This window comes from Podarcis bocagei, assembly GCF_964188305.1.
Source record: "Podarcis bocagei genome assembly, chromosome: 2".
Taxonomy (NCBI): domain Eukaryota; kingdom Metazoa; phylum Chordata; class Lepidosauria; order Squamata; family Lacertidae; genus Podarcis; species Podarcis bocagei.
The window spans coordinates 99,481,177-99,503,546 of record NC_138126.1 but is presented as its reverse complement, the minus strand read 5'-3'; the positions used below and the strand labels follow the sequence as shown (position 1 = coordinate 99,503,546).

The 22,370-nt window shown below is 47.0% G+C and overlaps 1 protein-coding gene across 1 annotated transcript in view; it reads left to right on the top strand.

Annotated features, from left to right (window-relative positions):
* NHERF1 (NHERF family PDZ scaffold protein 1) overlaps window positions 1-22,370 on the top strand; it is a 61,513-nt gene that overhangs the window by 26,945 nt on the left and 12,198 nt on the right. Inside the window, exons 2-3 of the mRNA XM_081184644.1 lie at window positions 14,424-14,585; window positions 18,829-18,982. Coding sequence (XP_081040770.1) covers window positions 14,424-14,585; window positions 18,829-18,982 — 316 coding nt within the window. The remainder of the gene's footprint in view (window positions 1-14,423; window positions 14,586-18,828; window positions 18,983-22,370) is intronic.

The following is a 22,370-nucleotide window of genomic DNA, read 5'->3' as shown; positions in this document are numbered from 1 at the left end:
CAACCTTTACATTTCCGTATGTTTTTTAACATCAGAGCCCCAGCATGGATGCAGCCTGAAACATCTCCCTTTGTTCCCTATTGTGGTCTCTGTGTAACTGATCCCCAGTTCTACACAATGAAAGTGATACTTCCACATAAGCGCTTTCCTGAGCCTGCTTACATGATAAGGAGTCCCAGGGTCATCAGAGAGGCTAGGTAACTGAGAGTTATCTCAAATCGAAGGCTTCACCTCTTGACTGTGTGTTTACAAAGAGGGCACATTCTGACATGAACATACAATTGAGAGGATAAGCTGGCCTGCCATTAACACCTTCTGACATGTGTGCTTGGCCGGCCATCATCAGCCCAGTGCTAGATGGCTATTTCCCACAGGAACCTATTCTGACTCTGTCAATATACATGATGGAAAATGTAAAATGGCGGCTTGAGTCATTGCTTCCTTGGATTCATCTGTGAATTCTTTACATTTGGATAAAGCAAGGTGACTGCTGTCTTTTTCGACTGCTCTCCTTGGACAGATGTTGCAGCTCTTTGATCCTTCAGAAGAAGCCAGTCTCTTGTATCTGTTCCTCCTGTTTGTCTGCCTTTTCCCTCCTTATCTCATGCGTAGCCACCTGTGGGAAGCCATACAGCAGATTTGAGCAGCTCTATTCCCGTTAACAAAAGTAGTTCTCCTTGCATTGGGTGTTTGCAAAGCTTGGCACGGGTCCCAGGGTGGTTGAATAAACAATTTAAGCTGGAGCAGGTTAGTTCTTACTTTCTGATCAAGGACACGAAATGTATGAGGGTGTGAGTGGTAGGTTTCCATTGTCTTAATTCAGCATGTTCTGTATAAATAACATCTCATTGGGCTTATTCGCCTGAGCTGTGTTCACAGGGTGTGTTAAAGCTGCACTGGCAAGGTTAGATTCTTGGTTTAGTGTGTACTTACACAGTAAATTATGAAAGCTGCAGGTTTGAGAGGCCTAGCTTTAAAATATGTGTGGCCCCTGTGCTTCCCAATCCTGGTGCTTATTCATAGAAGCATAGAATTGTAGAGTTAGAAGGGACCCTGAGGATCATCTAGTCCAACCCCCTATTGGGCTTGCCGGTCAGAAGGTTGGCGGTTCAAATCCCCAAGACAGAGTGAGCTCCCGTTGCTCTGTCCCTAGCAGTTCGAAAGCACACCAGTGCAAGTAGATAAACAGGTACCGCTGTGGCAAGAAAGTAAACAGTGTTTCTGTTTTCCGTCCATTGCGCCAGAAGCGGTTTAGTCATGCTAGCCACATGACCCGGAAAGCTGTCTGTGGACAAACACTGGCGCCCTCGGCCTGCAAACGAGATGAGCGCCACAACCCCATAGTCGCCTTTGACTGGACTTAACCGTCCAGGTTAAACAATTCTGTTATTAATTTCAGTTACCCCTGATAAACACAAGGGAATAAATCAGGTTTTTGGATTAAACCCCAAAAGGCACAGAGACTGCTGAGATGTTTGGGCAGGGTTTTTTTTGGGGGGGGGGGCGGGGAAGGCTGGTTACAGAGGAAACACTAACATCTTGAAAGCAGGAACATCTGGCTTGGCAACGAAGTGGAGCTTTTGAATGTTGAACTCCCTCCCCATGCTCTGAAGTTATTGTCGCTATTGAAGACTGAAGGTGGAGTTAGGCCCAAGGCCTGAAACTGAGCCAGCCTGCCTGAATCCCTCTCTCAAAAGTCACGTGACTGCACAGCAGAGAGAACGGAGTCCTTGTGCTGGAGATCCCATTTTCTGTAGGGACTTGTCTGGCTCAGCCATTCTCTTGTCCCTTTGCATCACTCAAGAGAGCTGCGTTATCCTAGTGAGATTAGTGCCACAAGGCAAGGAGCCAACGCCGTTTCCCTCAGAGCGTTGTTTTATTGAGCTTGTGCATTCTGCAGCGTGTTCTCGACACAACATAATGGTGCTTTTAAGGTGGGTTCGTTCTGCTTTCTTAGTTCTGCTATGCTTTTCCCCCAGTGCTGCTCCATTAGAGGGCTCAACAATGTATGTAGCTCAACAAAAGTGAGATGAGAAATATTTGTGGTGTGGGGGGAAAAGTTGCAGGATTTCAGCCGAAGAAATGCCCTGACAGGAAATGAAGCAGTGTGACAACCCCAGGACATTTGCAGGTGCAAATACAGTGGTGCCCCGCAAGACGAATGCCTCGCAAGACGGAAAACTCGCTAGACGAAAGAGTTTTCCGTTTTGGTGCTTCGCAAAACGAATTTCCTATGGGCTTGCTTCGCAAGACGACAATGTCTTGCGAGTTCCTGCTGGTTTTTTCCCCTCCCCCCCCTTTTTCTAAGCCGCTAAGCCGCTTATCAGCTGATCCGATCAGCAGATAAGCCGCTAATACCGCTAATCCGCTAATCCGTCAATGGGCTTGCTTCGCAAGACGAAAAAAACGCTAGACGAAGAGAATCACAGAACGGATTCTTTTCGTCTTGCGAGGCACCACTGTAGTATTGAAAAAGGGATTGCTTATGACTCGCCTGATAGCATAATGAGTACAAGTTATTCATGCACAATAGAAAGGAGGGGCTGTAGGAGGTTACCATCCTGGCAGGGGATTGTGATAGTCTAAACAACCTATATGCCATTCGAGGAAGAACTATCCTAGATAAGCCTTGCTGTGACGCAAGCAAACAATTGAGATGTGTGCTCCGTGCTTTTAACCTGTGTGCTTGAGGAGCCGGGAGTATGCATGAGGACGGAAACACTAAACGATTCTGGGTCTTGATAGTAGGTGGTTTCGAGCCAGGCGAAGCCATGTCTAGCCACTCTGGACAGTAGTGATTAATACTCTGTTCTTTCAATAAGTTATTGGGGTGGCTTGCAATAAAATATTGAAGTACAATACAACAATGTAATATCCTAAAAAGCACTGTAAAGAAATATTTACAAGCCAAAATAGACTGTCAGGGGCACCGCAAAATACCCGTTTCACAGAAGAAAAGCTGACAGTGCTCAGAACCCCTCGCTGCAAAAAACAGACAAAATACCTATGAAACAAATAAAGCACACAGAAATACCAGACCCTCCACTACGAAACAATCAAAAATATCCCTCTCAGTGTTTTTTAACTGAGAGTAGCAGGTGTCCTTTGTGGGTGTCAGGGGGGGGTGTCTGCTGGAACCCCGGGTGTCACATTGGGGAATCCTAGGCATGGGGTTTCCTAGAATGAAGGAAAGGTTATTGTGCATGAAATGTTAGTGCTTATCTAGATTTAAAATAGCCTTTCAACCGTCTGAATTGTGCCTTTACTAGCAATGATGACTATTTTGGCTTAAAATCCTTGTCAAAGATCAGCCTTGTCAGCAAGGTCTCTCTTGGAGAGCTCAGTTTTTCCAAAGAAGCCCTTTAATCAAAAGTCAACATGTACCCGGAAATAAAAAGGGAAGAACAGAAGACGAAGTGGACTCTGCAGTGGAAGGTCAAGTGGGTCATCCATTCTTTGGGTGACGTGTTGCAAAACATTCTAGGAAAGCAGGAGGGTAGCAGCACCCAGCAAATAGAGATCAAATGACAGGAAACCCAGATAAGAGAGAAGTACTGTTGGCTCGCCAGGAATTTTGGCTAGTATCAAAAAGTGGTATTCATTCTACTTTGGATGGGGCTGTACTGCCCTCGTAGGAGCAAGTGTGCAGCTTGGCCCATACACTTGGACCCTGGTGATTTTTATCAGCTTTGGTTGATTCAACAACTTAGTTCTTTCTTGAAGACATGCTTAGCATTAGTTATCTATGTTTTGTTTACTCCCAGACTAGACTTATGCAATGTGTTCTTCGTGGGGCTGCCTTTTAAACACTTTTCGGAAGTGTAAAGGTAAAGGGAACCCTGACCATTAGGTCCAGTCGTGACCGACTCTGGGGTTGCGGCGCTCATCTCGCTTTACTGGCCGAGGGAGCCGGCGTACAGCTTCCGGGTCATGTGGCCAGCATGACTAAGCCGCTTCTGGCGAACCAGAGCAGCGCACGGAAACGCCGTTTACCTTCCTGCCAGAGCGGTACCTATTTATCTACTTGCACTTTGTGCTTTCGAACTGCTAGGTTGGCAGGAGCAGGGACCGAGCAACAGGAGCTCACCCCGTCGCGGGGATTAGAACCGCCGACCTTCTGATTGGCAAGTCCTAGGCTCTGTGGTTTAAAATATGGAAGCCCGATTTGTTCCAGCTTCATTTGGTTACCTGTCCATTTCTGGGCTTAATTTATATGGAAGGTTTGGCCTTTAAATCTTTAAATGGTTTTGGGTATGGTTACCTAAAGTACCACCTGCCCCCATAGCAACCTACCTAGGCTTTCAGATCTGCTTTGCCATCCTTGTTTGCTGTGCCATTGTCCTTGCATGGCCAAGCAAGTGGGTATCAGAGACAAAGGGCTGCTTTGTGGGCTGCACCAAGGCTTTGGAACACCTTCTCTGTGTGGATTACAGCAAACGCTAAAAAATCAGCCAGTGTTGAATGTGTTGGGAACAGTGTTAGAAATTAGCCAGGCACCAAGCGCATTTTGCAACTGGCATAGGTCCAGTTGCAACCACTTGGGAGATTTCTGGGTGCCAGGTTCGTGACTGGGGAAAGCAAAGTGTCACTTAGAGAAGGATCTGAAATAATTTCCCAGTAGCTTGTATTTGTTTTACAATCGTACCTCTACTTACGTATCCCTCTGGATACGGAATCTTTGGGTTAGGGCCATGGCAAACCCGGAAGTGTATACTTCCGGGTTTTGCCGCACGCGCATGTGCAGAAACGCTCAATCGCACCACGTGCATGCGCAGAAGCGCACCTCTATTTACGTTATTTTTGGGGTGCGAACGGACCCCTGGAACAAATTAATCTCATATCCATAGGGTCCACTGCATTCTGGATTGTTTTATTCAGTGTTTTAATGTGTTGTAAACTGCTTTGAGATTTGTTCCTTAAACTATAAAGCAGTATAGAAATGAAATTATTATTATTCTTAATAATACTAATACTAATATTTCAACCGGGGGTGGGGATGACACCTAGATATTCCGTTGTGGCAACCATAACCTAGGTTTAAGGTGCCATTTGGCGATTAGATTATATATCTGAGGTACTAACACTGGTTAGCAATTGAGTCTCTAGAACATAACCAGGCAATTATAATAGGTTTTGATTGTTTCACTTTTGGTGTAGCTGTGGTGATTGTCTGCCCTTACTGTTCTGCAGAGCTAGGACAATTCTGTTAACATGTCAGTAAGCTTTGAGTCAGAAGCTGGGCAGTTTCTTCGGTTTTTCCGTAGAAACTTGATAATTAAGGCCAACACCCTGTAAAAATTCTGTTTGAAATTCAGCTGTGTGTATGGTCTCTGCCCATGGCCGGACATTTGTATGTGGGCCCTGCACGAGCAATGCTGAAGGCTTGTGCATCAGTACAAACGTGTTTAACAGCTGAAACTTGCAGTAGAGTGCATTAAAAAGCATTATGGAACATGTGACTTTGTGGCTTTGTGTAATCGGTGATGGACAGGATACAGGCAGCCTCATCAGTGCCAGATGGCAACCGCAAACCCAGTGGTTGCAAGAATTGGCCCTTTTGCTATTCTGCTGTCATTGGCAGTCAGGAAGTTAAGTGGGCAGGTATGATTACCATAGTGTTCTACACTGAGGCTGCTGATAGCCTGCTCACCGGCGGAAGCTGCCTTCCCACCTCTCTTTAGCAAGTAACCACAATGCAAGTTTATGTTGCTTTCCTTTGTGGGGGCTGGCAGGCACATTCCTGCCCAAATAGTGCTTCATTTTAACAGTGCAAGAATTGTGCAGAGAGGCTACCTTTTGTCCACAGCACCTGTCCACATATTTACCCAGGAGTAAGTCTCACTGACTTCAGTGGTGACTCATGGATAGCATTATGCTGCCTGTGCCAGGCAGTGCTTGGGTGTAAGAGGGGGACAGGACAGGTTGGACGGAGCCTGGCCTAGCCATAAGGCACAGCCGTGAGCTAGGGAAAGTTAACTGTGCATTGCTCTCCTTAACATTCTTCCACTGAAGAAACTTTGGGTGGAGGTGGGATACTGAGTTGGACAAGTCCCCACCCCCATTATGCACAAAATGGCATTGCACAAGTCTAATAGTGACATTTAAAAATCTTTTGTTTGCTTGTTTGTTTGTTTCAAAGGGATGTTTAATCTGCAGGTAAAGGTAAAGGGACCCCTGACCATTAGGTCCAGGACAACTCTAGGGTTGCGGTGCTCATCTCGCTTTACTGGCCGAGGGAGCCAGCGTACAGCTTCCGGGTCATGTGGCAAGCATGACTAAGCCGCTTCTGGCGAAACCAGAGCAGTGCATGGAAATGCTGTTTACCTTCCCACCGGAGCGGTACCTATTTATCTACTTGCACTTTGACATGCTTTCGAACTGCTAGGTTGGCAGGAGCAGGGACTGAGCGATGGGAGCTCACCCCGTTGTGGGGATTCGAACCGCCGACCTTCTGATTGGCAAGCCCTGGGCTCTGTGGTTTAACCCACAGCGCCACCCGCATCTGCAGGTACTGGCTGCTAAATGCTGTATTTGAAATTCCGACTAAGCATCAAGAAGAACTTTGGGACAGTAAGAGCTGTTTGACAGTGGAGCAGACTTCCACAAGAGGTGGCAGATTCTCTTTCCTTGTAGGTTTCAAAGCAGAGGTTGGATGGCCACCTGTCATGTATGATCTAGTTGAGATTCCTGCATTGCAGAGGGTTGGACTAGATGACTCTCAGGGTCCCTTCCAACCCTTCAGTTCTACGATTCTGTGGGTTAAGGGGGCAGGAGATGCTGCCTTCCAAGATCAAAGGTAACATAACCTGCTGAACTTTGCATCCTTAGGTCCTGCTTCTTTCCATCCCTTTCATTCCATCTGATTCCAGAGTCCTCAATAAACTGCATGGTAGTGAATGCAAGTCAACCATTTGGGTCACTATTCTGCTTGTAACCAAGTCTGACTGGGGGCTATGGGACAGCAACCCACAATGAAGATCAGGCTGAAAGCTCTGCACAAAGCTGTTTTTCTGGTTTAACGTGTTTAGCCTTAGAAGTTTCAGTCTGAAGCTGCCCAGAGTTTCTTGTGCTAGCTGGCTCATGGATGGTTTTGGCTTGGATAACCCAGCTCCAGATGCCCCATGCCTGCAAGTGCTGGCGACTGCCTGCTTTCCTTCACCGTAAAACAATAGCTCCAAAGCAGTAAATGGAGACTAAACAGAGCCAGGTTCAAGCTGTAAACATTCCTCCCCATGGCCCAGTGTCATCCTTCAGTTTTTCCATTAGCACTGCTTTTAGGGATTGCTCACCTTTGCATTCCCATGCAAATTGAGATCATGTGCAATTTGTAGTTGCGCTGTCAGGGGAGTGACTTCCTAAGTGCTTGGTTGTTTTTTTATATAAATACTTGAGGCTTGTACAAAATGGCACAGAGCTGGAAAAAGTTGGGAAGGTGATTGATGGCCCCTGTGTCAAGCAGAGTAATGGCTGTCTTCTTGCTGAAAACCAGGGGCGTACATTTAAATCCCAACTTGCAAAGGCATGTTCTATGTGTGGAACACTATTACACTCTGCTTGGCCCTTGGGAAGCACAGAGCCCAGGGCTTGCAAAGCCACAGTGCTTCCCAACAGCCGAGCTGGCTGCTGGGCGTTTGGGAAACGCCATGCAAAGTTGCATTGCAAAGGCCAAGCACAGCTATTGCTTTCATGAAAAGAAAAGCAAAACTGGGGATTCCCAAAGCAACAAGGCAGATGATCCGTTTCCCGGAAGAGTTTTAGCAAAGCCACTTGGATTTTCCTCACTTGGAAAATCAGAGGCCTACGTAACCCAGATGAGAATTAACTGGTTCTGTTGTAAATAACTACACACAAGAGTAGAGCTGTAGCTCAGAGATAGAGCACATGCATTGCATACAGAAGGGATCTGTTTCAACCCCTGGCATCTCTTTTCTGAAACTTTGGAGAGCTGCTGCCAGTCAGTGCAGACCAGCCTTCCTTAACTGGTTGCCCCGCAGGTGTTGCTGGACTCAAACTCCTACCAGCATGGCTAATGGTCAGTTAAGTTGGGAGCTGTAGTCCCAACAGCATGTGGGGGGTTGGGGAAGGCTAAAGTAAATGATGCAGATCCAGGTGGACCATTGTTCTGTATGCACCCAATACCTTGAAACACCCAAATCACATTCTGGCCCTAAAAGAATTCTAGGTGCTGTAGTTTGTTACAGGTTGCTGAGAATTGTGACTCGGGTAAACTGCACTTCCCATAAATCTTTGATGGGAAAAGCATATGCTTAGGAATGTGTTTTCAAAGCTGCAGGGTATACACAGCAGTGGAATGCCTTATTCAGTTCAAGCATGTTAAAACAAAAGAGATTGTCTTGGCATTTGCAGATGAAACGGATCATCTGCCTTGTTGCTTTGGGAATCCCCAGTTTTGCTTTTCTTTTCATGAAAGCAATAGCCATGCTTGGCTTTTGCAATGCAACTTTGCATGGCGCTTCCCAGATGCCCAGCAGCCAGCTCGGCTGTTGGGAAACACTGTGGCTTTGCAAGCCCTGGGCTCTGTGCTTCCCAAGGGCCAAGCAGAGTGTAATAGTGTTCCACACAGAGAGCTCTATTCTGCAGATGCTCCAGCTATTTCTCCCCCTCCCTGAAGCTAGCATCACATACGACATCAAGTTTGGGGCAACTGCCTGTGGTTTTGAAGCTGCTGCGCCACGGGCCATCTTGGAGATCTGTGCTGAGACAAATTTGGGCTGGGGGCTCCTCGCCCCTGCTCTAAGCACTGCAATACCTTGTTTGCATTGGATTTATTTTAATAGGCAATGTTGGGTCCATGTTTGGATTAGATTGCGTGCTTGGCTCTGAGAGACCAGACTGTAAATAAAAGGGGAACTTCGGTTGACAGAATTATTTGTGTGCATGCTCACATTGGTACCCTTAGGCACAAATTTGCACACTGTTTTGCCCTTGGTCTCTTAGAGCCAACCTACCCACTATATAGAATTGGGTAGCAGAATTCTGGAAAGCCGCTGGTGTAGGTGGGGGGATAATATTCAGAGCCCTGTTTTGTTTTTGTGAGGCGGTGGTGGTGCTATTTCAAAGGAGGAATGTTTCAGGGGTGTGTGTATTTATCGGCATGTGCCTGCTTTTGTGGGGTTTTGTACTGTACACATGTCTGTGCTAGCAGGACACGGTGCACCTGGGAGTAGGTATCGTAAAGGAACTGCCTGCCAATTCTTTATAAAAACCTTCAGGCCTTTCCTTATGGCCATGCCAAAAAGCTGCAATTGGTTGCATAGCTAAAGTTCTTGCTATAACTAGCATAGACAGAATGTGGCACAGAACACATTTTCTTAAACGCAAAAATCTGGGGGGGGGGGGTTTCCTCTGGAATTTCTTCCCAAATGCATTGGAGCTAAATGGAGATGAGGTCTTTTCTTATTGGCTAGTTTTCTCTGCCCCCTGCGATGGTGAGAAACGGAGTTAAGGAAGTGGTAGAGGGCAGAACATGAGAATGTCTTGAGTTCAGAAGCAAGGGAAGGAGGGTGCCAGTTGCACCGACAGCCATGTGTTTTGTGCATGGGGCAGAGGGGTGGAGGCATACAGGCAAGGGAAGAGCTTGGTTCAGCTGCCGAACCATTCCCATAATTTAGCTAAACTTCAGAAAAGGTAGACAGTAGAAACGAAAGTGTATTTTTTTCCACTGAGCTGCTAGAAAGGTGTCTCTGGTTTCTGAGCTGGGTAGTTGTAATGAGTGATGTTGAAAAGGGGGGAGGAATGCAGGAGGAGAGAGATAGAAGGCTCATTCCTTTTTATTGGAAACCATAGACTAAACAAATGCATGGTAACAATTCTGCATTGTGTGCAAGTTGTACTCCACAATCTAGTCCTGGGAAATATGGAGAAAAGAGGCTTCTGAACTCATCCCTGGTGAGCTTGCGTTCAGGGAGGAGGAGGAGAGTTATGAGAAGAATGTCTTCTCTTTTTTTAAGGAGCTGCAGGGGAGGCGGGATTAGGGGTTTCTTTCACAGCCATAACTGAAAACAGTAAAGCTGTTTGATATCCAGTGCCCAGATTCTCATTGCTAGGGCCATTTTAAACAGGGCGGTTTCTTGCATAGAAGGGCACTTCAGATCTTTCTGTTGGCAGAGTTCTTGCAACAGAAAAAGTATACCAGGGGCATGTTTGAGGAAAATGGCTTGAGAGCCAGTGTGGCGAAGTGGTTAAGAGCAGTGTGCTCGTAATCTGGTGAACCGGGTTCGCTTCCTCGCTCCTCCACATGCAGCTGCTGGCTGACCTTGGGCCAGTCACACTTCTCTGAAGCCTCTCAGCCCCACTCACCTCACAGAGTGTTTGTTGGGAGGGAGGGAAGGGAAAGGAGATTGTTAGCCACTTTGAGACTCTTAAAGGGAGTGAAAGGCGGGATATCAAGTCTAAACTCTTCTTCTTCTTCTTCTTCTTCTTCTTCTTCTTCTTCTTCTTCTTCTTCTTCTTCTTCTTGAAATACATCTTGATAGTATGCTGGTTCCACAGCCTTCAGGCCTTTTTAGCAGAACTAGTTCCCAGAGATTGATCCAGAGATGTCCATCATTCTTGAGGGCTGTCCAAATATCCCCCAAGCCATGCCTCTTGCCAACAAGTCTGGATGATAGCAATAGAAAGGTCTGTCTGGGATGTGTAAAGTGAAGGCAATCCCCTTCTTTCCTTGCCACTTTGATTTCCGCAGAAGGGAAAATTGTGGGAGGTGGTGGAATCTTGGAGAAAAGCCCGCTCTTGAGTAGGCCTGGGCGATAGAGCAATATATCGCCCAGAATCGCTATGAGGAGCTAACTGCAATGGTGGTTTCACTCAGCGGTATATCACTGGTGAAACCACTACCACTCCTGAGTCCCTCCAGCACCCAGTGCAGAGGGAGAAACAGGCTGCATTGGTGAGGCGCCAATACAGCTTGTTCCTTCCTCCGTGTCTTTAAAATGCTTGGCTGAGGAGAGCGCAGCGGCCCTCGCCTCAGCCAAGCAGTTTTACAGAGCCCCGAACTCTGCACACAAGCCATTGGCGGGGTGGGGGCGCCGTTAAACTGCTCCCACTCCCCAGCTGAGGAAGCCCTGTTTCTTCTTCAGCTAGTGTGCAAGTGGGAGAAGGATTTGGGCTCCCTCAGCTGGGTGGATGAGGAAACTAAGCGGCCTCTTTCTCCCAGGAGAAGAAGGTCGTTTACCCACCCTCTTCCCCCTGCTGGCAAAGGAGTGGGAGAAGGATTTGGGCTCCCTCAGCTGGGTGGATGAGGAAACTAAGCGGCCTCTTTCTCCCAGGAGAAGAAGGTCGTTTACCCACCCTCTTCCCCCTGCTGGCAAAGGAGCCTGCCAACGGAAGCTGTCAGGCTCCATTACAGGGCTCCCTCCATCTTGGGGAGTGGTCTGGCTTGCTCAGCTGTCGGGCGGGATCCTCCCCCCCCCCAGCTGAGCAGCGGGCTTGGGCATTGGCCCCGACCTGCAAGGCGCAGGGGTGAAAGAGCCCCAGCTCCCGCGGTGAGAGCTGTGGCAGTTTCACCCAGTGCCTCAAGGGCCAGGACCAATGCCACTTTTTTCAACATCGTGGTGTATCGCCAAACCGCAGTGTTTGGCTGGTGATACACTGCAATGTTGAAAACCTAATATCGCCCAGCCCTGCTCTTGGCTTGAATTAAAAAGTGCTTGTAACTGGGGGCATTTTATCTTATCAAGCTGATTCTTACTCTTATTTAAAGTAACAGCACGTGAGCCATTGGGAATTTAAAAGTGGGGACCGTAGAAGCAAGTGACTGCCAACTAAAATAGCTGGTCTATTGAGACAGGAGTGATGGCATACTGTCTTCTGTGGTCCTTTGAGAAACAAAGGCTTTGATCTCTAGGAGGATTCCACTCATCCCCTTGATGGTTGCCAACGTGGGACCCCCAATACATTCCTCCATCTTTCTGTCTGATGGATGATGTGCAATTCTTGTACTCTGTTTGCTACCCTTGATGGTGTGTTGGTGCAGTGATCTTCTGTTTTCTGTCTATTTGTCCTTACGTCAGACTTCCCAGAACTTTCGCCTTTGTGCATTCTGTGATGAAATGTTTTCTTAAGATTTGAACCATAATTGGGAAACGAAGTCAAGCGGGTTCTTTCACTGGAGGAAGGGGGATGACCTGATCCTCCCTTGCCATACTTCCTTTCCCCAAACCCACTCATCATAAACAGAGTTCTTCCAGCAACAGGATCCACAGGGTGCCTCCTTGAGCAGTAGGTTCGCAGGAAAAGTTTGGACGGGGCTAGGAAAGAGACACTGCAGCTCTAAATCATAGCTATAACCCGCCCTGCCTCCTTGCATACCAAACAAGCTGTTCTGGCAAATGCAAATCTTAAAACTTAGGGTTTTGTTCAAAACCTCCAGCATGCATCAGAGGCTGTAGTATAATTTGAGGAATGCTTGTGTGTTTCGTCATCTGGCAAGCAATGCATGAGAAGATTCGCTCCCGGCCAAGTCTGTGGAGGACACATGTTGCTTGGGTTGCCGGGTCAGTGTGCCATCATGGCTAAAGCTTCTGAGACAAGTTCGTGTGCTGTAAATGTCTGAGGAATTGGGTGTTTCAGCATGTGTCAATATCTATCCTAAGGAGAAAATTCCAAAGGAAGGTCCATCTGCTCATATTCTGTGAATTCCTGGAACAGGCGTGAATAACCAGTGACTGGCTCTCTAGGTGTTGCTGGACTCGCCTCATTACCTGACCGTTGGCCACGCCAGCTGGAGCTGATGGAAGTCTTGCAGTATCTGGAGGAGTCCATAGGTCCCCCACCCCTCTTTCCTCTTCCAGAGTAAGGGCCAGCTCTTTAAACTGAAGCTTGCCCTCAACTCCTATACCACATTTCTGACATGATGGTCCACATGTGTTTCCCAGCAATGAAAAAAGTCACTTAAAAGTCTCCTCCCACAGTGTATTTAGTATAGAGCTTTCACATTCTTAAATCTGATAATGAATAGCAGCATTGGTTTCTCGCTCATATAAAATACCAAAGCGGCTTACAGAAGAAATTCTAACATCAACCTGGAAACTTTTAGTGGGAAGAGTTCCTTTCTCTCCTCCCCAGAATGGTCTAGTCTTTCTTTTTTGTTCCTTTGCGTAGGAAGATAATTGTCAGGTTGTTCTAAAATGGTTTCTAACATTGTGTTTTTATGCTGAATCCTGCCCTGGGATCATTGGGTGAAGGCGGGCAATAAATAAACAAAAATATAAGACTAAATATTAGGGTGGGGGTGTCCTCTTTTTCTAGAGCTCCATATCTGGGGGAAAACATTGTACCAGCATGAGCAGTGGAGGAAGATGGGTTTTCCAGTAGCTCATAGGCAGACGTAGGAATCAGGTGGTAGATCCACCTAGCTGTTTCCTAAAAAGAGACGTGGCAGTGAGGTGAGCATCTGACATGCTTATTTGATCATAGGCCAACTGAGAGGCACCACATGAGTTGCAGAAATGGGTGTCCTTTGAGCACACCATATTGAAGAGTGAGGTGACTGAGGGTGGCTGTGGATTCTGCCCTGTATGTCTGTGGGGATATGTTGCAATTACTGGATGTTCCACTTCCCAAAGAAGCTTCGTCATGGACTTGGCTTCCTTGTTTGAGGAGGGTGAAGTTGTGCCAGCTGCTGGGTGTGCCAGCTCCTCCTCAGTGTGGGCAGTGGCTGTGAATGACGGGTTCTTCCATCACTGCCCAGCTTTCCTATCTCCATTCAAAGAGGAAGCATGGAGGCAGGGTGCCACAACGAGTCAAATAAATGAATAATGGGAGGGTTGGGTGTTCTTCTACCATCTCTGTTGTTGTGGGTATTAAAGTTCCCAGTAAACACTCGTTTGGGTTGCTAATCCTTTGTACGAATATATATGGATGTATATGGGGAATGACAGGGTTTCATTATGTAAAGCATTAGCTCTCTTGCTGTTTTGTATGGGTATTCAGCAAACACAGGTCAGTTAAGGGGTGCAGTATTTTTTAAAATTGGTTTTTATTAGAGATTTTATTGCGTTACAAAACAAATAGGGAAAAGTACATATAGCACCTTCATTTTTCCATTTATAGACTTTTTCACAGCTTGTTTACAATTGGTATGAGACACTATTGTCCTAGATATCATGCAGTTTGGGTGGGGGGGGGGGAGAGGGTAACATTCCTGGTCTCACTGGCTTCAGTACGACCCTAGGATACAAAAGCCAGGCTAGCTAGCCAGAGCTGCACTGGTAATCCTCTGCAGACCCAGACCAACGTTTGCAGAGTTATGGATGGCAAGTCACACTTTAAAAGTCTGCATTTCTGTCTCCAGGTGGTCCTGGCTATACAATTTGGAAAGAGATCAATGGAGAAGTTGAGAGTAGGATGGAGAAATGACCACAAACTGCAGTCCCAATGCTTCTTGTGTTTCTCCCCTTTAGAAAGAGTTGCGGCCTCGCCTCTGCCGGATGAAGAAGGGCCCCAATGGGTATGGATTCAACCTCCACAGCGACAAGGCCAAGCCGGGCCAGTATGTACGAGCGGTGGATCCAGATTCGCCAGCCGAAGCCTCAGGACTCCTGCCTCAAGACCGCATTATAGAGGTATACGGGGTTGGGGGTGAGATGTGCACAGGCCCCAAACAAGGTCCCTTGAAGTGGTGTGGAAATAGGTCACATAGCAAACAGACTGGCAGGACTGAAATCCTTGGGGTGACTTCTCACTCCTTTGTGACCTGTAACTATATGGCTTTGTTCAGGTGTAACAAACCATGGTTTGCTACAAAAGCCAGCTGTGGTGGGCCACTGACTTGCATGCTTCCCTCTTATCTTCCTCCTCAGTACACGAGGAGATTGAAAACTTCCGCTTTGAGATAAACTACAGCTTTGTGTCGCGTCCCATTTCTGAATTGTAATTTTTTCTAACCATGGTTAGTTAAAACGGAACCAGGGTGTCAAGTGGTGGTTTTATCCTTTTTTGTGTGGATAGGCCATGGTTCCCTGGTTTCTGGGTGCTGCCGAAAACTGCAAAACCATCTGCAGTCTTCTCCTCTCACAGGCAAAGGAGGAGTTAGGAGCATGCGAGTCAGAGGTTTGTGGTCATCATAACAACAATTGATGGTCTCTTACATCAGAACTGGGTGTTGCTCAATTTTCACTTGTGGCCATTGCAACCAGAGCTCCCGTGTCACCTTCCCTGTATAGTGGTGCGGTGGAGTTTCCTTCCATAATTGTTCAGCAAACCAAAGAGCTAATGGAGTTTCATAGGGGTTGCCACAGGGGAATTAGCAAAATTAGAGTGACCTAGCTGTTTGTGAGTTGGCTATAAATTTAGCTTGTGATCCAGGTTGAGATAGTAGCAGGGCAGCTAGTGCAGTGTTTTTCCAAATTCTCTTCTCTCCCTGCACACCCACATTTTAAATTAAACCTAAATGCCGTCAAAAATTGAGGAGTTCAGCTCTCATCTCCCAACTTGAAAGCCATTCTGGTTTTACAGATCTGCGCACCCCTCCTCCATTTTTCCCCACACACGTAAATTGGCAGTTTAACCTGCCTTAGGTATGTGTAATTCTTGTGTTTCTTTCTCAAAGGCCTTTAACTTTGACATTAAGGGGGGGGGGTTGTACAGCTACTATTCTGGGACTTCAGTGTGTGGAGAGTCATGGGCAGCAGTGTGTCAGTGTGGACTGATGCAAAAGGATTATTTTAGCATGGTACCACCACTCTTGCTCTCTTCCCTGGTAACAGGGCCCAGCAGCTTCAGTTCCATGTTTCTTGCTCAGAGTCTTGTGGATTCCTAGCTGCTCTCATTTTAATTAAAGCACCACCAAACAAAATAGGTCCCTGCCCCGAGGAGCATCCACATTTGTTTTTGTAAATCACTTGGAGCTCTGTTTTGTTTTTAGAATCAAGCGGTATATACATTTCATGAAATGAAATCTGACATGTTCTATGGGGAGGCACCAGCAAGAAGGAAGGAAGGAAGGAAGGAAGGAAGGAAGGAAGGAAGGAAGGAGTGGTCAAAAGTAACTAAGAAATTGTGCATTCAGTGTTCACTCTCTCCACCATAGAAAATGTCTCCTTCGGTATTAGTATTTGGATATTGGTCGTTTTGGCTCAAATCCAAACCGACAGGCCCTTTTTTTAAGGAGCAAAGGAGAAATATTGCAAGCAGTGCAGTGGGCTGAGAATCTATTGGCGGAAAAGGGTTTTGGTGGGGTTTTTTGGATCAAGTTGTGAGACGGTGCACCTTGAATACAAATAAGAGTTCCATCATTGGGTCGTTTCACTAAAAGGCTTGTGAACTGCTGAACTAGAGGAAGACAAATGTATTAGTTGCCGTGGCACCAATTACAGCCAGATCTTTCATGCCGGAGCCGTTCAGGGATTAGCAGAGAAGCCAGCAAAACCTCATTAAAATCAGATTTCCCTGAAGCGATTAGCACAGGATTGCACAAGCAAAGCTGCCAGGTTTGTGTGGCCAGAGATGCACACAGGCTAGATGACAGGCCTGCACACCAGGCACGTGACGTTGTATACAAACTGACAGGGAGGCTGCCTGGAAAGCTGTTGTCTGTGTGTTGTTTGTAGAAGATTCTTCTTCCCTCTGACAAACCGGTTGCTGCTCTAAATGCCCATCTTGCTTCCTCCCTAGCCCCATTGCTGTGTCCACGGGTGAAGCCAGCATTGCACGTTACACCAGAAGTTTGTGTGCACAGTGTTTTGGCTAGTAAATATCCATGTGGTCAGCCCCACCATCTGTTGATTGGTGACGGGCTGTTCTCCCCTCCCGTCTTATCCATTGCTACCCCAGTTAATTCTTTAAAAGTGGGAACCCTCCTGTTGTGCTCACCAGAAAACCAAAAGTGTGAGACTTGATGCTCATAAGAAGAGCACCGCAAGGTCAGGGCAACAGGGAACCAACAAGCCCAGCATCCTGTTCTCACATTGGCTAACCAATTGCCTATGGGAAGGCCTGCAAGCAAGCAGGACCTAAGCGCAGCAGCCCCTCTCCCTACTGGTGATTCCTAGGATCTGGTATTCAGAGGCTTGCTGGCTCTGACAGTGGAGGTCGGACACAATGAGGCCCAAGCGCATGGGTGCCTTGGTTGTGCGACTTCTGCTTCCACCTTTCAGGTATGGTGGGGAGAGCATTGGTGGGTTGCTTCATCACTCTGGAGGAGACCTGGGCTGGTACCTTCGTGAACATGGAGGATGGAGAACAACTGCCTCTGCTTGACAGAGCACGAACCAGTGTTAGAAACTCATATATATATAAGCTAGGTGCCTTATAAATCTAGGTTGCAGTCGCCATAACAGAATGTCTATTTGCCAGGGGGTTGGACCAGGTGACTCTCGGGTTCCCTTCCAACACTACAATTCTATGATCTCAGTTACATTGCTTGACTCTTTCAACACATCACTTGTTCCAGTATGCAAGAAGGAGGATTGCACACAGTGGACATGGAAATGGTATTCTGGTCTCTGCGCAAATCTACTTTGTTCCTTCTGCTGCTGCTGCAACCCAGCCACCCCCTCACCCTACCTGCTGTGTCATGGCAATGTACTGGTCTCCAATGATAACAAACCAGGATGTGGCTCTGGTTGGCTTCATGCTCTAGGTCAAAATGTTTGGAATACAACGTTTCGAATCGCATAGGAACTTCAGGCCTTGTGGTTTTGAATGATAAAATAATCTGCAGCAGACTCTTGTAGCCGCATTTCCGTCTTTGTTGAACCTTCTGGTGGTGGGGATAATGGTAGAGAGTTAATACAGGCCAGTGCTGAGCTTCTCCCAAACCCCAAATACCAATGGTCCCGCCTTCGTTCCTGATTCGTATGCTACTCAAAGTTCTCAGGAAGCTCCTTAATTGTTCTAGTGGCACCCCTTTGATCATGGAGTGGTTTGCATACTTTCTGGTTTGATGGTCCCTATCAAAAGGTTTTTAGACACTGAAGGAGTTTGTCTCCATCCTGGAATACACAGTGTGGTCCTGCAACCCACACACCCCGGCGAAGCCAGGCGTGACTGGCTTGTACTTTCGGTATTTGCAGTTCTCAGACTGTGCCTCCAGACCGTCAGTGTTTTGCGGGAGCAATTCAAGCCCATCCTGGAAAATTAGGCTTGAGCAGTGAAAGTGGGTTAAAGTCCTCTGTCGCCTTAGTGCAAGGAATTCACTTTTTCAAGAGAGAGAGAGAGAGAGAGAAACCTTTTTGCAGTTAGGAAAATGAAGGCAAGTGAAAAGTTAAGAATGAACGTAATGGGAAGACGTACAAACACCCCGCAACCAAATCGGGGTGAACACTTGCTGTTGTATAACCTCCCCACAAACAAATCTGAACAAATAGTCAATGAAGACCAGATATAGTCTAACCTCCGTGTAAGCTTTGAGCAAGCAAATTGGGATGCATGCTCAAAAAATGTCTTCTGGGTGAGTCCCTTGAGAGCCTATGGGGGCTCTTCCATAAAATGATGGGCAAGTTCTCCTGAAACACACGTGGGTAGGCTGACTCTTGAAGGACCTTCAAGTTGTCTCTCCATATCTCTGGTGCACTGGGGGGGAGCATGGTTTGTGATGGGTAGGGTGGTGCATGGGAAGCTGTAACCCCCAAGCATGTTCTTTCCCCCCCCCCCCATTTGTCATGAGTGTAAGTGTGTGACCCTGTTAACCACAACTCCAGCGCATGGCCTCTCCCAGGCTTCCCCAGACAGCCCACCTACTGATTCACATGGCCTTCAATGTCAAGAAGGTTGCCCACTCCTGGTCTAAGGTGATAGCTTTTCTTTCCACCTACCAGAAGACCTGCTGCTTTATCTAATCTCAGAAACGCATTGCATTCCTTGCAGGTGAACGGGGTGTGCATGGAGGGCAAGCAACACTCGGATGTCGTTTCGGCCATAAGATCTGGTGGAGATGAGACTGAGCTGCTAGTGGTGGATAGCTTAGCAGACGAATTCTTCAAGAAGTGCAATGTCATCCCTTCTGAAGCACATCTGAAAGGTGAGGCATCCATTCCGGCAGGAATAGTCCTAAGGATTGGTGTGATCTAATCAGGGCTTTCCATTGTTGTTTTGGACAGAGGGGTGGGTGGCCACATGTCATTGATACTTTAGTTGAGATTCCTGCATTCCAGGGTCCCTTCCAACTCTGCAATTCCATAGTTCTATGAATCCAGTTCCGGAACTGCAGGACCTCTGCTAAGAAAGGCCACTGATTTTTGTGCAGTTGAGAAAACCCTGCATAGCCATTGTGTGTGTATTCCTCTTTTTTAAAAGGGGAGGGGAACAATGGTTGATGGTGGAGAAGCTTTTTCCAAGAGGTGAATAAAGAGGCCCTCAAGCAATAATGCCACAGTAGATGGACCTAGCATGTGCTAAATGCCAGCAGCTTCAGTTTGGGGTGGATTATTTCACCTAAAATCAATATTTGAATCTCCACCTTTCTGTTTAAATAAAATGTCCAGGGCATTTTATGCAGCATTTTTTAAAAGACTAATTAAATGCGACCTGAATTAAAACACAATTACAGCAGCAGGCGGGTCAGTATGGTATTGTTCTGCAACAAATTCAAAAGGGCTTTGTAAATGATGTCTTGGCTTGTTCCTGGGGGAAGTGTGCTGGAATAGGGGGTGCTACATTTGAAAGACTCTTCCTCTGGTCGGCACTCCTGGAGAATGGCCTCAGAAGAAAGGTGCTGGCATCTGGGCAGGTTCAAGTGGGGACGATTGCCTTCTTGTTTGTGCCCTCTTATTTGGAGAGAAGATGGGGTGGGGAAAATCTTTCAGCTCTCTGCAACCTGAGAGCATTTAATTAGAGGTGCAGGTGGGTGATTGAACCTGAATCTTAACGTATACCATGACTTTGTACAGGAATGATGCACAGCTCCAGATGATGTTAGACTCCAGCTCCTTTCGCCAAATGGTCAGGGCTGATGGAGTCCAGCAAATTCTGGAGAGTGACAGGTTCCCTCATCTCTGCTGTACTGCTTCAAAGTCTCAGAACAGAGAAGGCATACAAAGGCACTGCGCGCGCGCGCACACACACACACACACACACACACACACACCACACCCTCTAACCTGTTTGCAGGTCTCCCAAGAGGCTAGAGATGCATAGGTTTGTAACGGTGACCTTAGTTGTATAGATGGGGTCTTTCTAAACATTATCCCTGGACAGCATGGTGCGCTTTTGGGAAAGGGTACAGTTTGGTTTGCATGCAAAAGATCTCCGGTTCAATTTCTGACATCCCCAGATAAGGCTGGGAAATACTGCCTTGTCTGAAATTCTGGAAAGCCACAGTCCATTAGTGCAGATAATGCTAATTTAGACTGACCAATTGTCTCTCTCCGTGCTGAGAATCCAGCCTGGAGAATATTTGCAAGGCACTGTGTATGCCTATGAACTGGGCTCTGCCCATTACATGCTCCACAGGATCCAAGCCTGACCTCTGTGCTGCGTAGGTTTCCACCTGATGGGAAAGCACTTGCATGCTCAGCTGTGAAATGGACTTGTTTGCAAGAGCTTGCCAAAGGTCCAGTCGTGACCTTCCTTCTTGCAGTGTGTTACCAGCCGAGCATTCGTTATGCAACAACAGGCTCTCAAGCCTCCAGGACCTGCTGTGGGAACCCCTGTGGGGATGGGTGGGTGGGTCTGAGTGCTGCTTGAGTGATTAATTTGTGAGGTCTCCTTGGAGCCGTGCAACAAGGAAGCGGGGAGGAAGCTCTCTGGAATCTCTTAATTAATCCTATTAACCTCCCATATTTCTCACCAAAATAGCCTATTGTTGGTGCTATAGTTAGTGCTTCAGCAGGTGTACACATATATTTGTCAATGGCTCCTCGGAATAGCAGAGAATCTAGGATGGAGCGGAGGAGATGGGGAGGTCAAAGGGACAAAGAGTTCCCTCCGCTCTGTGAATCTGACATGAACTCTCTGACGGCAAGAGCTGTTCAACATTGAAATGGACTCCCTTGGAAGGTGGTGGACTCTCCTTCCTTGGAGGTTTTTAAGCAGAGGTTGGATGGACATCTGTCAGGGATTCTTTAGCTGTGATTCTTGCATTGGGACCCTTCCAACTCTATACAGTTGTACCTTGGATCCTGAACGCCTTGGAACTCGGATGTTTTGCCTCCCAAATGCTTCAAATCCAGAAGCGATTGTTCCAGTTTGCGAATGTTCTTTGGAACTGGACATTCCACAGTTTCTGATTGGCTGCAGGAGCTTCCTGCAGCCAATCAGAAGCCGCACTTTGGTTTCCGAACATTTTGGAAGTCGAACGGACTTCCAGAACGGATTCCGTTCGACTTCCATGGTGCAACTGCAGTTCAGAATGGGCTTGTTCTGCTTTTAAAACAGCTCTTTAGTCATCTTACTCCAGTTCTGAGTTTCCAGTCTTGTGTGCTCTGCAAAAACATCCACCCTTGCCATAATAAAACCCCTGTTTTTGTCATACACAGCACCCTGACCATACTGTCTGTAGTTTCACCATGAACGTAAACTTTTAAATGCGGCACATAGATTTTGAGCCCCGGGAAAACCTTTCGTTTTCAGTTCTTTTGAAGCCCAATGTTTGATCATATTTGTAGAAGGGCAGGCACCAGCTTGAGGAAATCTGAGTTTAAAGCAGAGCAGAAGAGCAGGTACAATATTAGTTAATCAATATTAACAGTAGCAGCAGGTACACAAGGTTATTCAGGCCTTGCATCACGTGGACCGTTGTTATAACACAAAGGCAATAACGGGATAATGAATAATGGGAATTATTGCAGGAAAAAGGTTTGGCAGGAGCAGTTAATTGCCGGGGTCTTGGTGATAGAGGTGTATGACCGCAAAGACCCTAGAGTTTGTAGCACATGTAAACTGCTCCGAGGCAAGGTTAGCTTGTGTATGTGTGTCCCTTACAGAAGGGTTTGGTGGTTGTTTTTAAAGCACACTAGCTGAGCTGAGAATTGAACCTGGTGACTTGCAACCAGTTTTTTCCCTACTTCACACAACTGCATTAGCAGCTAAGCAGAGCGGTTCTATAGCTGCTGTTTGGCTCCTTTCCCTGGCTCCAGTTCCACCAGAAGTTGACAAAGATTGAACCCAGAATTTTGGGTGTACAGTGGTACCTCGGGTTAAGTACTTAATTCGTTCCGGAGGTCCGTTCTTAACCTGAAACACCACTTTAGCTAATGGGGACTCCCGCTGCCGCCACGCCACCGGAGCACGATTTCTGTTCTCATCCTGAAGCAAAGTTCTTAACCCGAGGTACTATTTCTGGGTTAACGGAGTCTGTAACCTGAAGCATATGTAACCTGAAGCGTGTGTAACCTGAGCTACCATTGTACATGTCTTCTTGCACCTCCTCCCCTTGCAATGTGCCTATCTGCTTTGCTCCACCCCAAGCA